The sequence below is a fragment of the Ambystoma mexicanum genome, chromosome 3p (genome assembly GCF_040938575.1).
Source record: "Ambystoma mexicanum isolate Mex_15411 chromosome 3p, UKY_AmexF1_1, whole genome shotgun sequence".
Taxonomy (NCBI): domain Eukaryota; kingdom Metazoa; phylum Chordata; class Amphibia; order Caudata; family Ambystomatidae; genus Ambystoma; species Ambystoma mexicanum.
In genome coordinates, this window is record NC_090925.1 from 1256049977 (window position 1) to 1256067078 (window position 17102).

General features: G+C 50.9%; 1 protein-coding gene across 1 annotated transcript in view; it reads right to left on the reverse strand.

Annotated features, from left to right (window-relative positions):
• Positions 1–961: 961 nt before the first annotated feature.
• The window catches only part of LOC138581423 (cytochrome P450 2D17-like), a 669998-nt gene continuing 653857 nt past the window's right edge, over positions 962–17102 (reverse strand). Inside the window, exon 9 of the mRNA XM_069652740.1 lies at positions 962–1167. Within this exon, the coding sequence (XP_069508841.1) occupies positions 1049–1167 (119 nt within the window). The 3' untranslated portion in view covers positions 962–1048. The remainder of the gene's footprint in view (positions 1168–17102) is intronic.

Here is a 17102-nt window from a genome sequence, read left to right on the forward strand (position 1 = left end):
GTGAGATGAGCACACCTGAGAAACATTCATGTTCCCTAAGTCTCTCGCTGCGAATGCAAGCAGCACACCACATGTGCGAAGGAAGCGCGTCATCGGGTCCTAGGAATGGTGGCATCCATGGTGCTGGTGGCCAGTGAAGGCCACACGTCCCATATTGATAGATGGGCGGGCAGCAGAGGGCCCTGCTCACGTTTGATGTTCCCGGGCACAGCGTCACTGGCTGCCCCAACGTCCCAGAATGCAGCGCTGACTAGAACTCCAAATATTGCGAGGCGGCTTCCTGTTGCCAGGTCTGGAGGTCGCTCGAGTTCACGCATTGGTTCCTTCTCTCCTGCTAGCGGTTCAGGGCGGGCCATCTCAACAGACACACACAGGAAGCTCAATAAAGTGCAAGTATGTCGTAACATAACATGCTGTCAAGCACCTCATGATTTCCAAAGTCCACGTGCCAACGTGATAAGTTCTTTTTTTACAATCAGGCTTGGCAGTCTCACATGAACATGATAACCATGCTCTGTTTAATTATTCTTTATTTCTTTTCAGTCGACAGTGCAATATCTCTATCACTCTGCTTTCTAGCTGGATGTGCAGGTCACACAAGTTCATAGGATGTCTTAAAAATCGGTAGAACCAACCCTTCTCCAATGGTAAAGTGAACTCGTCACCACACTTGTTAACGTTACCATTATTTAGGAAGTGAGGTTGTGGGCCAGACTATGCTTTCTTACATATTTCTACTCTGTTTCATCCTTTACCTGAGCCACAACTCTCTGTAGGTGTGTTGAAGCCATGCCTGTCACCTGCAGCTGCCTGGAGAGGCAGGAGAGAGCAGGATGTGTATGTGTGGTTGTGAGAAGACATACAAGAGTCAGTGCAGAAGAGTTCATAAGCAGTTGAGAGATACAGGTAAGTGCAGGCTTGCTGAGCGATTGCCACGCCACTTTACGTCCCTTGTGGTCTAGGGCACCCGCAGTGGTTTCGCTGCTGTTGCGCGACGGCACCGGCGGGCAGTGTGCGGCATCTGAAAAAGTTGCATAGGATCTCAGGTTCAAATTTCATTGGATCCCTCTTTCTCGCCGGGTTGAATGTGTGGTCCAGACAGATGTAAACTGGGTACGCCGATGTGTTGCCGTCCTGCGGGTGGTCTCTCAGCATTCTCTGGTATCTCTAGAAAAGAAAAAGAGACCTTTGCTGTCACTTTTGTCAGGAGGTATGGGGTAATGCAAGTTGATACTGCACATGTAAAGACAGGCACTTGGTCAGGGGACAGGAAATGGGGAACTTCCAAATGCTGCTGTCCACCTCTGAGGTAGGACCGCTCTGGCTTCTGCTTTGGTAGGCATCCCACCCTCAGCCTTGTCACAATTAACTGTTCTGTCTTTCCTGGGGTGCATTGAATAAAACTTTTTCCAGTGTGATATCTTACTTTCCCAATCTCCTATGTGCTCCTCAATGATAACCTGAGAGGAAGATCCCTCCATTTGATAGAATTTTTTAGGAATTTACAGAATTCATCTTACAATAAAGCCCTTCTAGCCACAGTCCATTTCAACAAAGTTCACTTTTTCTCAGATGCCAGAGTCATCATGCTGTGAATGGAGAATTTCCCCCAGGGATGCCCTATACTAGCCATTAGTGATGTGAGAGCGTTGCCGCCACTAACCAAGTGTTATATTCAAGGGCCTGCTGTAATTAGTACTCCAGATATACTGTACAGTCATATACTGTTAACTGTATTTCTTACTCCTCTTAGCCTGACAAATGACTATTTATTCAATTTATCTTTCCCACTATTACAGAGTGCTGTGACTCAATTTCTAGCAACTATGGTGTCCCCACTTCCCAATTTGTATGTAAACACAGTCTAGACAGAGAGGGAGGTGAAGTTGGAAGTATTCATAAGAGGAGCATTATTAGAACTACAATCTTATCCTCACAGTCCATAATGTCGGTGGTTGGGACTACAAGTCCCTGTGCTCACATGAGTTAGTTAACCTTGATGCCATGGCACCAGGGCACGCAAGGGAATTTGCTGAATGTTTCACAGAAATGATTGTCCCCGCTCTGTGTCAGATCCTTGGGGACCGGAATATTCATATGGATAATGGCATGAAAACCATGACCACGGGCGTTTCTGGTACCCTGGAATGACTGGCATTCGGGCATCTTGTCCTCACTCAATCTCGCAATCATGTCCATCGCCCAGGTATCGCACGGGTCACGGGCTCTTTTGTGGGAATGTCCAGAGCACTCTAGCACGGTCTGTTCACGCTGATGTTCGATTCCATGTCATTCCAGCATGTAGGGAAAGCAGGAGCCAACCAAGGGCCACCCAGAGAATAGAAAAACAGGGAGGTTGCAAGCCTCTCACACCTGAAGCATGTTTGGCCTTCTAATCTGAGGCAGTTTCAATCCTGTCCAGATGTGGAATCAAAAGTAGCCGTTGTGATGTTGAGCAAGGCCGCCTCTGGAGCGGGCGGCAGCAGCAGAATGATCGCGGCCCCCAATGACACAGGTCTACTCGCGGAGCATGCAGGCGCCGCGCAGAAAGGACACACAACTCGTTGGCTGGCTGCATAAACCCGGACTGGCGCGAAACCGCCAGTTCCGGTGATACCTTTATTTCTCCTCCCCCTCTCCCCGTGTCACGTGACCCTTCCGTCCGGGCACATGACACCACATTCCTCCCCAAATTGGAGGTAAATTCACATGCACCACAGAATACATTTTAGCATGGATTATTGTCTCTTCCACTAGTCTCTTTACGATATACCCCGTCTATGACATACCCTTTGAGGCGGGATGATGGTTTGGGCTTCTCCCTCAGGCTGTAGCGGGTGTTCCGTCCTTTGGGCGAGGTGTCTGTGGCGGTCCTTTCTTCTGTCTCGATCTCTGGTGGGCGCGGACTATTTGACTCTTCCGGCGTATTTTCGCTGGTTGACGGTGTGGGTCTCTGGGGCGTCTCAGCAGCTTTTTCCTTCGGGGACAGGGGGTGTTCTTCCCACATCTCCGGGGGTACTTTCTTGAAGTGGGATATGTTCCGGGTCACAGTTTCCCCTCCTCGGGTGGCAGTGACCATGCTGTGGTTGGTGGCTTGAACTGTCCACGGATGAACTTCGAAGTTTAGGGACATCTTCTTTGGCTGTGCCCGGTTCTTGACGAGGACTGTGTCCCCGGGGTTTAGTTCTCGATGGTGTGCGCGCCTGGCGACGCTTTCTTGCTCGTTGTGCCTCTTCCTTCTAGCATCCATTTCCGGGATGTCTAACTCGGGTGCAACCCAGTGAGGATGTACGGGGAGTTCCGCCTGTATTGGTACTCCAAACATAAGGGCTGCTGGGCTGATCCCAGTGGCTGAGTGCGGGGTTTGCCGGTGCGTCCTCAGAAATTGGTATACTGCCTTCAGCCAGGGGTGTTTTTGCTCCTTGGCAATTCTGATGACTTTGTTTAGCGACCCCATGAAGCGTTCCGCATCTCCGTTGGCCTGAGGCCATCGTGGGGTAATTCGCTGATGTTTCACGTTTACCTCTTTGAAGAATTCTCGCAGCTCTTGGCTGGTGAATGACGGTCCATTGTCACTCTTCACTTTCCTTGGGATCCCATGCGTGGCGAACATTTTCTCCAGCGTGAGGATGGTGGTTTCAGCATTGGTGGATGACACATGTTCTACTTCAGGGTATCTACTGAATTCATCTATCACTACGAGCAAGTATCCTTCGCCTGCGATGGTGCAGTGGTCCATGCTGACCGCGTCCCATCTTTTGCAGCTTCGTGGTGCACTGTAGATCGGTTCTGGGTTCTCTGGTCTCCTGGACGCTTGACAGGCTGCGCATGACTCAATTAGTTCTGTGATTCTTTGGTGCATGTTTGGCATCCACATCCGGGACTTGAGGTACGCCGAGGACTTGACAATTCCTTGATGTCCACTGTGCGCTATTTTGAGCGCTCTCTCTTCGAGGGACTGCGGCAGAATGATGCGGTGACCTTTCAGAAGCACTCCCTCTGGTGCTATCGAGAGTTCGTGTCTAATCCCGAACAGTGCTCTGAGTTTGGTTTGAGCTGGTATAGTGCGGTGGGATGCCGACATGAGATAGGTCTTCCAGCTTCCTGATTGAATGGCCGAGGTAGTGTATTGTAAAATTGTGTCTTCTCTTGTCTCTTGTATTATTTCTTGCAGCGTCAGGGCTCGTGGCCTGGCGCATGCCACCACATGACAGACGTGCTCGTCTGTTTCTCTTGCGTGATGTCGTTCGCTGTCAGTGGCGGGTCGCGGATGGCGGGACAGATAGTCTGCCGGGTTGTCTGAACCTGGCCGATATTCTACCTCAATGTTGTACGGCTGCAGTTGCAGCATCCACTTCTCTATGCGGGCAGGGGGGTGTGGAGCGGAGCCTCGGAATATTGGTATCAGGGGTTTGTGGTCCGAGAAGACTTTTGCCTGTTCTCCTAATAGGTACACCTTGAAGTGGCGGCACCCCCACAGTATTGCTAAGGCCTCCTTTTCAATGTGGGCATAGTTTTGTTCTGGCTTCGTGAGGGCCCTGCTGGCAAATGCGATGGGGAACACTCTGCCTTCGCTGTCTGTTTGGGTCAGTACGGCCCCTAGGCCTACGGGGCTGGCATCCACGAGGAGTTCAGTCTGTCGTTCTACGTTGAAGAACGCCATGGTTGTGGTAGCGGACAGGGCGTCTTTGATCTGTTGGAATGCACGCTGGTGGACTTCGGTCCACTCCCATCTTTGGTCTTTCTTGGTTAGTTCTCTGAGGGGACTCGCGATGGTTGCGAGGTCAGGGATGAAACGCGCGCAGTAAGTTGCCATCCCCATGAAACTTCGCACCTCCGAGGCAGACTGGGGAGGTTTGAAATCTTTTATGTCTTGTACTTTGGATGGGTCAGGGGATACGCCTGCGGCGCTGAAGATGTAGCCGAAAAAGCATAGTTCATCTTTGTCGAATTCGCATTTCTCGGCATTGAGCGTCAGACCTGCTCCCTCGAGTCTTTCCAGGACAGCTGATAGTCGTCGGTGGTGCTCATCCTTGTCTGCGGCGTATACCAGGATGTCATCGCTGATGTTGGTGGTACCAGCTAGCCCTGTGATGACTTTACGGATCTCGTGCTGGAAAACCTCTGCGGCGGATGAAATTCCAAAGTTCAGTCGCTTGTACCTCATGAGGCCGAGGTGGGACGAAAATGTGGTGATGTACCGTGATTCTTTGGATAGTCTTAGCTGGTGGTATCCTGATCGGAGATCGAGTTTGCTAAATACTTTCGCCCCTGTGAGGTCTACGATGAGCTCATCAATGGTGGGAGTTACGTGGCGTTCTCGGCCGATGGCTACGTTGGGGAGCCTCATGTCGATGCATATTCTCACTGCGTTCGGTTGTTTCGGCTTCTGGGCTACCACCATAGGTGAGACCCACGGGGTCGGGCCTGATGTTCTCTCGATGATTCCGGCATCCTCGAGTTTGGATAGCTCTTCCTCTACGGCTGTTCGCAGGTGAAATGGGATCCGCCGGTGGCGCACTGCCTTGGGTTCGACGGTGGGGTCTATGTGTAGTTTGATAGACCTCCCTTTCAGGCATCCGATGCCTTGAAATAGTTTCTTATGACGACCTAGGATGTTGTTGAGTTCGTCGTGTTGGACGCTGAACGCGAAGTGTATCAGCTTTAGTTTCTCCGCAGTTCTGCAGCTCAATAGGGTTTCGCAACCGGCGTCTACTACGTAGATCTGTGCGCAGCAGTTCGTGTTGTTGTGCGCAAAGTTGGATTTAAACGACCCCTGCACTGGTAGGGGTTTCTTGGATCCATAGGCGTATAGTCTGACTTTCTTCTTGTGGAGTTTTGGTTTTGGGTGAAGTCTGTTGAAGGCCGTCACGGGCATGACGTTAACTGTCGCGCCAGTGTCAATTATCACCTTGAGTGGGTCTCCGTTGGAGAGGACTGTGCACGACGGTCTCTTCTTTTGGCGCGACCGGCCGGATTTGACTGCCGATATTAAGTGTACACGGTGTACTGGTCTTCTCCCCTTCTTCTTCTTCCCTTTGTTCTGTCTGTCGGGGGATGAGCTGCTGTCGCTGTCGTCGCTGTCGCTTGAGCTCGGGGATCTTTGGGACTCATCGACTGCTCTCGCTTTACCTCTCCTCATTTGTTGGCGGGGATGTTCTCTCGGTGCGAATTTTCTCCGTTGTTCTTGTGTCGTGCGAGAGCTTGGGTCTTTGTTATTCTTGTTTGGCGGATTCAGGCAGACCGCTGCATAATGGTTGAGGCGATTGCATTTTCTGCATGTGGACCCCCAGGCGGGGCAAGAGTCGCCTTTATGCCATGGGCCTCCGCACCATTTGCAGGCTTGATCTCGTCCTTGTGGTTGGTGCGGCTTTTGGTACTGTCTCGGGCGTGTTGATTGTTGTCTGGAGATAGCTGCTACGTCTTCTGCGGGTCCGGGGCTATCTAACGGTAGTCTCTGGATGGCAGCTTCCATTACTGCTACTTGGTCCTCTGTCTGTTCACGGAGGCGTGCTGTCTCGAGAATGCGTGATAGTCGCATGTTCTTCTCTGATAGAATTGCCCTTCTTAGTTTTTCAGAGGAGATTCCATTGATGATTTGGAGGCGAATGGCGAATTCTTCGTCCGGGAATTCACAGCCTACGGCCATTTCGCGAAGGCGAGCGTGAAATTTGTCTACCGTCTCCCTTTCACGTTGACGTGCCATACAGAAATGGAACCGCTCATAGTCCGGATTGAGGTCAGGCTTAAACATGTTGGTGAGCACCGCTCTGGCCACTGCATAGTCAATGTCGCTCCCGCGGTTTGGTAGGGCGTTGAAAAGGCGCAGAGCTGCTGACCCTACGTTGAGCAAGAGGAAGGTGCGCATCTTTTTGGGTGTGGTGATATCTCGGGCCTCTAGATGCATCTCAAATTGTTGCAGCCATATTTCCCACCGGATGGCTGCTCCGCTGGTGAAAGGGTCGAATGGTGGCATGAACGTTGTCAGTGTGGGGTCGCTGCGCTCCTCGGTGATGCTTCTTCTTGATGATGAGGAGCCGGTGCTGATTCTTGTCGGGCTGGTGTTTGGGCTCGACATGCTGCTCTATTAAATGACTTTTGGTGGCTGAGCGTAGCTGGTGAGGTTATCTTGGCTGCTTGGGTGCCTGGTGCGATGGCACGTGGCTCCCCGTGGAGCGCTGCGGTTCTGGGCGGGTCGCGTGCGATGGATCGTGCAGTGGCTACCCTGGGGTGTTAGCGTGGCCGGAGTTTTCTTCTCCTCTTTGTTGTGGAAAACGAAATTTTTTTTTTTTTTTTTTTTTCTGAGCGTGGGCGGAGCCGGGGTTAGCGCTTACCGGCCTCCGCGGAGTTGTCGTGGGTCTGTGGACGCCGCGGCTCCCTCTGATGCTGGGAGGCGTGCAGTCTACACCCGCCTCGTCGCCAGTGTGATGTTGAGCAAGGCCGCCTCTGGAGCGGGCGGCGGCAGCAGAATGATCGCGGCCCCCAATGACACAGGTCTACTCGCGGAGCATGCAGGCACCGCGCAGAAAGGACACACAACTCGTTGGCTGGCTGCATAAACCCGGACTGGCGCGAAACCGCCAGTTCCGGTGATACCTTTATTTCTCCTCCCCCTCTCCCCGTGTCACGTGACCCTTCCGTCCGGGCACGTGACACCACAGCCGTCTTCCACTGTGCCCTGGCAGAAGCCGTGGACTGGCAAGTGGTAGAGAGCCAAAGTGAACACCAACTGTGCTGCATGGCTCACAGCAGAATTAAAGCACCTGAAAGAGAAGGGAAGAAGGTTGGAAGCCCAGTGATAGAAACGGTGCCTGGATTTACAAGACAGCCATTCATGTGGAACTATGCTTGGCAGCGCTTTGTAAGTGCCGGTGTGTGCTATCTTTGAGACACAGAGCTCCTCTAAACAGATATTTGCAACTTGCATTGATCCGATTATGCTCTCGTACCTCAGAAATAAACCGCCTTCCGAGGTGGCTCTCTCCGCTCCGCTTCACTCGCTACCTCCATGAAGAACGTTAAGCTATAAAGGACTGGGCCGGGGCCACTGCTAAGTCTGTGCCCTCCACCCCCTGAATATGTTGCTGCCCCCAGAAGCCTGTGAAGATTCACAGGGGCCAGTCTTCTTTATCTTCGACAGAGGGTTGTTGAATGTCCTTGTAGTCGCATTTGGGAGAATGTTCACACCATAAACCCAGGGTGGCCCCATTAGACTCTGTTCTGACTTGGAGTATCTCCAGCTATCCAGGATATTGTGCATTCCTCCCTATGAGAAGGGTCCATACCAGGAGACATCAATACTGCTACGAGCATTGCATTAATGCACGCTCCAGCTTTGGACTGCTCTGATCTGGTAATTCGCATGGCTCAGATTCCTAAAGAAATGGTCTGCAACCTGCCCCCCCTTCAGTCAGACTTGACGCCACATTATGGAAATGAATTGCCCCTTCTTAAATCTCAGACAATGTTCTGGAACGCACAGACGGGGCGGGGGGGGATCTTCTCCATGATCATTCTTTTGGACCTGTCTGCAGTGTTCGAGATGGGATGCTGCTCTCTAGACTCTCAACTGTGGGCAGGGTTCAGTGGGTGCCACATTAGTGGGTTTCATTTTTCTTGGATCATGACAGGCCTATCGCTCTCACCAATATTATTTGATGTCTATTTGTCTTCCCGGAAGTGTATGATCAAAAGACACAGGTTTGTCCTCCAGGCTTAGGTGGATTATACACAGATCTCTATGGCTTTTGATGGTCCAGCTGATCATGCAAAGAACATTCAGAATGTCCTAGATAATATCGCAGCCTGGAGGAAGAGTGTCCAGCTCCTGCTTGACTACGGCAAGTGATGATCGTACAAGGTTATACTGACTCTAGAAAGGAATCCGTCGGCGCCGTTAACCCTTAACGCCTGATTACCATTTTATCGCCTGCTTTTAGCAGGCGTTAAAATGCAAGGCACTAACCCGCCTTGGTGCTTATTACGGCACCGTAATTAGCGCCTTCCCCACTCCCATTATGCCCTATGGGGCAAAAATGGGAATGGGGAAGGGTAAATCCGCCATCCACTGTGGTGTAAACAGAGTTTACACCATGGTGGTAAAGTAGGGAATTTACCGCCTGGGTTGTAATGAGGCCCTCTATGTGGGATCTATACCTTTGTATGGTTACCGGCATGATTCACATTTAATGCACCAATCCGTTGAGTCAACCTAGTACCCTGGTTCAAATTAAGAGACAAGGTACCAGTGGCATGGTCACTAAATCGATTATGATTTACAACCATGCCTTCCACTAACCATGACTTACACAGGGTGCATTAACATACAAATAATCCAAGGTGGTCTTATTACTACCAGAGGACCAGGTGTAATTCCCCGGGCAATGACTCCTAATGCTCCCATTCAGCAGGACAACCCCCATTCTTCTAGGTAATTCCCTTCGTATTAGATATATTTTGCCTCATGGGGCTACCACTTTCTACATTAACATAATTCCCAATTAGATCAGTGGAGACGCAGTGTGCATTAAGATCAACCCCTCAACCACCGGAAAAATACAATATCATCATTATCCTCACTAGTCCAATCCACTAATAATTAAATGAGTGTCTCAGATATATCAGTCGTGCATACAGCTCCCAAAGGGTCATATACATTTATTACTGGCATCCGCCTCTGAGCATCTGCTACTATTCCCTACACCCCCACTTCTAATATATAATCCTGGCATTGCAAACTATCAATTATTATTATTAATAATATTATGGCATTTATTGAGCTTAGCTCTAGCTTCCGGAAGCAATCATAGAGGAGGAACACAGAGAGGGGAGCAGAGGAAAATGGAGTGGGGAGCTAACAGGGGGGGGGGACGAGACTGGGAACTTGCCAGAAAGGGATCTACAAGCAACCAGTGGAGCAAACAGTGAACAACAGATTGCCAAGTCTCAGGTAGGGTCGGTAGTGGGGGGTGTGTTGACCTAGGCGTTATGGAGGAGCCATTCCTTGAAGAGGAATGTCTTGAGTTTTTTCCTTCACCTTCAACACTCTGCCATCCTTCCACCACTTAGTATCTTGGTACGTAACCTCTTCACCTCTTGACCTCACCCCAACAACCCACACTCTTACATCCTGGTCCTACCCCTTCCATTGATTCTCAGGCTCACCTGTGTACTGGTGCCAATCTCTGCCTTGTTCTCCCCAAGGGCCTGGTTACATTAGTGTGATGCCATAAGACACTTGCTAAGCTCCACCCCCTTTTTAAACATGGGCCCACTGGTGTTTGGCAATAGCGCCTGTTACAGTGGAAGTCAATATCAGCATTTGTATTTCGTTGTGAAGGAGCGTCTTCATTGCTGGTCCGTGGCAAGTAATGTTCCGCTGACTTTGTGCTTGTTGCCAAGTTTCTCACCAGTAGGCTGCATGTTCCATCCTCCACCACACCAACCTCTGGTCTTCGGAGTTCTGTAGCAGAAGATAGAAACACTGGCATGCAGCATGTTGTACGACAGGTATGTCACTTTTCATTTTGCAACCAGGCACATAAGGGGGAATATAGACCTGGGGCTTCCTACCTTTCACAGCCTGCCACTGGTCAAGACTGGCTCTGGAAAACACCCTGGTAGGCCTCCTGCCACAGGTTGAGAGAGGTCCCCATCTCTCAAGACAGGATCACAATGGCAAAGTGTCCTCACATTAAGGACCAGGAAGATGACCTGGAAGGGCCACAGGATACCAGACAAATAGGTCTGTTCAGAATCATGGAGCCACGCTAAGACACACGTAGAGAGAGCTGGACCCATGCCACAGGAGGATCATAGCACTCAAACTGAAGCACAAAGAACAGGATGCAAGAGGGGTGAGAAACACAGAAGGAACAAGGGAAATATTGGGAACTAACACACGTAAGCTCTGGAACAATGTACATAAGCATTGAGAGACAAATTCCTCTCTGAGCGCTGATGAATATCAACTGATTCGGAATGTGCATAATGTCATGATGGTAGAGGTTACATTTAGGTGTCGGTGCCCATCTTGAAATGGGAATTAAGCATGTTTAAAGTTGTGAATACCCCTCTTTATCTGCAATTTCCCTTGGTCATACAAGAACCAGTGAGGCATCATGACACTGCCCCGAAATTTGGATATCTAATTTGATGTCTTCCAGTTGTTAAATCTTCTGACTGAGAATTTTCATCCAGCAGTGTGAGGAGTTATGTTACTTTATTGTAGCACTTGATTGACGCCTTCATCTTGACCCTAGAAGTTGCCTTACATGCCTCTCAGATGACCACCTGGTTATCCGGGATGTTGTGAATGTCAACAAGCATTATTTTATTTACTCCCCCTTTGATTGACCACATCCTTAACTTGAAGCAAAAAAAGCACTTTCTTGCAATTTCCCTGACAATCAGATACAGACATCAGTCTTGACCAGTAGTCCAACAGCCCCCAGCGTGGGGAGAAATCAAACACTTCTGACCTTGTGGTGGTCCATATCTAGTACAAAGAAGTAGGGGAGTCTTGAGAAAGTGGGGTGTTCTTTGAAACAGAATGAGTAGTCTTCCCATCCAGATGTTTCTCCCACCACACATCTACCAGTCCCATGCAATGGGTGAAGGTTTTCAGTTTTAAATCCAGTCTTATGCCTGTTGTCCTGACCCTAGAGCTGTCTTTTGACATATCCATTGTGTCATTAAAGTCCATTAGGATAATTCAGGCTGGCTTCTCTATTAGTATGGCCTGGGTTTCCTACAAGAGGCTCATTATGAGTGGTGGAGAGGCATCCCAGATAAGTAAATTAAGCACATCTTTCCCTACCCATCTAGATATCATTTTGATTTTTCACCCAAGATCCCTGTGAACTTCTCCAATCTGCCGGGCAGACATGTTTTACAGAGAATGGTTTTGCCCATGGAACTCCTCAGAAAGTCGGTGTGTTGTACCCTGTGAAGGAATTTGCAGAGGGTCCCCTGGAAGTGTGTCCTGTAACAAAAAAGAGGTCTGGATTTTGACTTTAAATGAATTGCAGGACCACTCCTTGATTTAACTAATCGCAGTGATTGCTGATGATGCATGATAGGCGTGTGAGTACGCTTTCTTTTGGGTTGTCATGTTATTCCCCAAAGCTGACATTAATGTTATTTGTCTGCCAATGTTAAAGAATATTTTTTCATCTGCTGTCGAAACCTCCCCATTAATCCAAACCTTCCCCTTCTCAACTCCCGTATCCTCACACCTTCTAGGTGTCGTAGTACCTGTTGCCCATACCAATAACAGACATTAAATTACACAAACCCCTGACTGAGATCACGGAGAAAGACTATCACAATTCTTGACATTTGTTCACAGTCCCTGATTATTATTGCCTTTTGCTACCCAGACCATTTAATTTTAGCCCTTGTTCCTACCAGATCCCATTTTCCAGCAGCCTTTATCCTCTTTTTCATGACTGTATATCTTTGACATTGTTTTGAGTCTCCATATCACAATTTGCTCCCTGTGCTGCTTGTTCCCTGCTAACGCCTTCTTGCGCCAATTTTGACTTTTCCTTCCTGGGACAGAAACCTTCTTCCAACATGGCCTCATGTACAACAAATACATCATTTTCCAGCTACGTGGGTTAGACACACGTTTTATTCAGCGCTCTCCCTTCGTGGAACCTTCCCCCAGCTAGGAGAAGATGTCTTCTGCTGTTCGAATACTCCATGAGTCCTTGGCCCTCATTACGACCCTGGCGGAAAGTGACAGACCGGACCGCCACAGCGTAAATAGCGTTTCCGCCATTGCACGATGGAGCAAAGTGCGGCCCATTCCGACCCATCGGGCACGAGCACCACGGCATGGCGGAAGTGCATGTCCGCGATGGCGGAAATGACCCCAAAACGGCCCACACCGCCGCCGTACGGCGCCCTAGGTGCAATACCGCCACCCATCACAGCGGACACCGCAGTGAGCGCCAACCGGAAAGTACGGTGACCGTAAATATACGGAAACGGAAGTAAAAACATGGGCCCGGAACGGGAAACATCCCGCCGTACACCTATAAAACCACAAAATCCACACAACCACTAAAAACACTACCCTGAAACACACCCCAACCCGTCATCCACCCTAGCGAAACCAAGAAAAATGGGAAAAGTAGCGAAGAAAGCGTGCGACCGCAAGCGGCAGGTCCACTTCTCCCGTGAGGAACTCACCGTGCTAACAGAGACCCTCCAGGAGAATGCTGCCGTCGTCTTCTCCACGCAAATGACCAGGACGGCACTTGCGAACAAGAAGGCCATATGGGCTCTGGTGGCACAGCGGGTAAGTGCGGTGGGGACCGCACCCCGCAACCCACAGCAATGCAGAAAGCGATGGGACGACCTGCGGATACGCGTCCGTAGCATACTTTCTGCCAACAGCAACATTGCCACAGCCACCGGGGGAGGATCGGAATCACCCATCAAGTTGACCCCCTGGGAAGAAATCTGTGCCTCCACCATTGGAATGGAGAGCACAGAGGGAGTCGGAGGGATGGAGAAAGGAGTGCAGACATCCGGAGAATCAGGTAGGTGGCCCAAATAAAACAATGCCAAATCCACAATGTCCAATCATGTGAAGTACCATGTGTCCACATAGTGCAACAGAAACACATGTCCAGGAGAACGTCCACACACATTGGCCTGATAGCGCACTTTAAAACTCACAATAAATACATAAATAATTAAAAACCCCTAAAACACCCACTACACGTGCAGCAGGCACACCCTAACTGCAGGCTGCCAAACAACTGCACCCTCACTCCACACACAAATGAAAGCACCTCCAAGGCCCCGACCCAAATCACCCTCAGGTACCACCCCAATGCATGTGATACATTGCCATTCCAATTCCCACAGACCCATTAATAACCCTCGCCCTCCTTTACTCCACCACAGGGTCCGATCCAAACGACGAGCATCAGGACACCCCTACCAGCACACCTGCAAAGAGGGCCAAGACCAACGGCCAAAGACCCTCCACCTCAGCTGCACGCATCAAGACACGGCAGCAGCACAAATCAGGTGGCAGCACAGAGGATGGAACATCAACAGGCACCCCAGCAGCCAGCATGCCCACAACACCACCACCACAGGTCCCCCCAATGGATGCCACAGAAGGCACTGCCTCTGGTGGCAGCAGCACCATAGGTGACACCCCATTGATGGCAGCATGCTCCGACACAGAAGACGGGGATGTCGAAGTCAGATCCATCCATGACCTGTCCCAATCCCCCTGTCTGTCCCATCCCGTACAACATGAGGATACCACGCAGGGGCACCCACAAGACGACGACTGGCCATCCCCCACAAGCCCTGTGGCAAGGCAACATGAGGTCACCAGCCCCTCTGTGACACCACCGCAAATGGCCATGGCCCAGCAGAGGCAACAGTCCCTCGACCAGTTAATCGTGCAACAGCAGCAACTGGCCACGCTCCTCAAGGACCATGCCGATGAATGTGGGGGCACTAAGGCAGACATAGAAACATCAACTGAGACACTTAGGGCAGAAATGGAGAGAAGTACAGAGACACTAAGGGCACAAATGGAGAGTAGCACCGAGAGCCTGAGAGTCCAAATGGAGAGTAGCACCGAGAGCCTGAGAGTCCAAATGGAGAGTAGCACCGAGAGCCTGAGAGCCCAAATGGAGAGTAGCACCGAGAGCCTGAGAGCCCAAATGGAGAGAAGCACCGAGAGCCTGAGGGGGGAACTGCATGCGACGTCCAAAGACGTATGTGCCGAACTTGCCGCAGTGCGCCGTGTGCTCACTGAGCTCTCACAAACCCTTAGGGACATGCATGGACGTGAGCAGGCAGAGACATCATCCGTTGCAAGTTCCGTCCAGGGCAGCCCCCAACGTAGATCTGGGAGGAACCTGCGCTCCACAGGCAGGGGTGCCCCTGATACCCGCAGAGGGGGCTTGCAATAGCGACAGCCCACTGACAATGAGCATCTTTGGACACTGGTGTTCGGGGGGGAGGTAGGAGGGTGGAGGGGGTTTTTTGGGCTCACTTGGGTGGCGGGTCGATAGGGTGTTCAACATGATATCACATATGCCATAAACAGTGCACGATCAACCAATGAGATGTGTGGACAATGATCTTTGTGTACTAGGCCATCATAGGCGTACAGTCTATATTGTGCATGTACCAGACACACACATTGCCACGAGTACCGTGTCCATGTATCAGCCACCAGGCGTGAGTGCTAGAAGCATGCATCAATGAGATGCTGACGAATGTCACGGCCCTCCGGTGCCTCGCAGACTCCTTGAGGTGCTGCCACATCCCCACCCTCATCATGACCATCTTCTGGTGCTTGCAGTTCTGCGTCAGGGGGCATGGGCACATTTCTACGTACGCACATGTTGTGGAGCATGACACATGCCATGACCATCTTTGCAACCTTCTCATGGCGGTACAGGAGTGCCCCGCCAGACCTGCTGAGGCAGCGGAAACGAGTCTTCAGTAGGCCGAATGCCTGTTCAATGACTACACGGGTACGTGAGTGGGCATGGTTGTAGTCCTCCTCATGCTGGTCCCGTGGGTTCCGGACTGGTGTGAGGAGCCATCTCTTCAGTGGATATCCAGCATCACCTGTATGTGGACGATAAACGTATGATGTGGAATGCCATTGCTACGTACGCACACCCCCCCCCCCTTCCTGCCAGGTCATTGCCGAATCACATACCCCACATTATCATGCATGAAATGAGACTCACCGAGTAGCCAGGATCTGTTCCCTGCGTGTCGCTCCATGTAGCGTGGTATTGTAGAGTTCCTCAAGACCATAGAATCATGGGTTGATCCAGGGAATCGGGCACAACAATGTGTAATGATCCTGTTGGAGTCACACACCATTTGTACATTCAGGGAATGAAATTGTTTTCGGTTGCGGTACTGGGCCTCCATGGCATGTGGTACGACCAATTCCACATGGGTGCAGTCGATGGCACCAATGCAACCCGGTATGCTGGCAAGTGCATGGAATCCCACTTTTGTGTTGGTAATTTCCTGCTCCGAGCGTGGTAGGGAGATGTAGTCGTCTGCGTGCTGCAGGAGGGCATCGAGCACTTGCAATAGTGTCCGTGAGAACAGTGGCTGAGAAATGCCATGCAACTGTCCGACTGTGTGCTGGTAGGTGCCTGTGGCCAGGAAGTGTAGTACAGACACCACCTTCAGTAGGGGTGGGATGGCGGTTGGGCTATCTATCATGCTGACAAGGTCAGCCTGTGTCATGTCCACAATGGCGGCTATGGTGTCCCGGTCCAAACGGTAGAGGGTGTGGATCTGCTCATCAGTGAGGTTGAACGGATGTGCTCGGAGGCGTGGGATTGCGGGCTGCCTGCGTGGTGGTAGTGGCTGTGCTGGCGGCCCTTGCTGGCCCTGCCTTGGCCTCCTCCTCCTCCTGCGTCTCCTCCGTGCGGCCGGTTGTAGTTGGTGTTCGTCTTTTTCCTGGAGTTGGAGTACTTGCAGTGCTATCAGGTCCCCCAGGGCCAACATCGCGAGTCCTGCCGGTAGCATTTCGGAGTGGGTGTGGTTGTGGGAGGAGACTGGGTGTGCAATTTATGTGTTTTCAGGCTGTATGGCCTCCACCTGTGGTGATTCATTCCACCTGTGCAAGCTGCTCTCCCCTTTGGCCGAGCACGTCCCGCACACAACGCTGCAATTCGAGTAATGGCATCTTGCTATTGCAATCATGTATTTGTACCCGATGGCCGTGTAACATTTGTTGATATGTACATTCGGCTATGGTCCCATTGTTTCACATACAATCTTTGCAGTCGCGAACAGACTTGTGAAGGGTCAGTGGAACGTAGTACTCGAGTAACGGTGGGCCCTCATGCATCACTGTACCGAGTTGCACCGACGGGCGGGGCGTCCCATTTGTGGGTGAAGGCAGTTGCCATTTTCACACACAGCCGCACTAGATGGATTAATTTGTGATTTCAAACGGCCACAGATGCCTTTTCGACGTGATGTTGCAAATGAGGAATTCGAAGGGCGGCGCTTTCGGTTTTCAGCTAGCGGCGAGGAGATGCCCACAGGTCTGACTGCAAATATAACGTTCTATTGTTCAA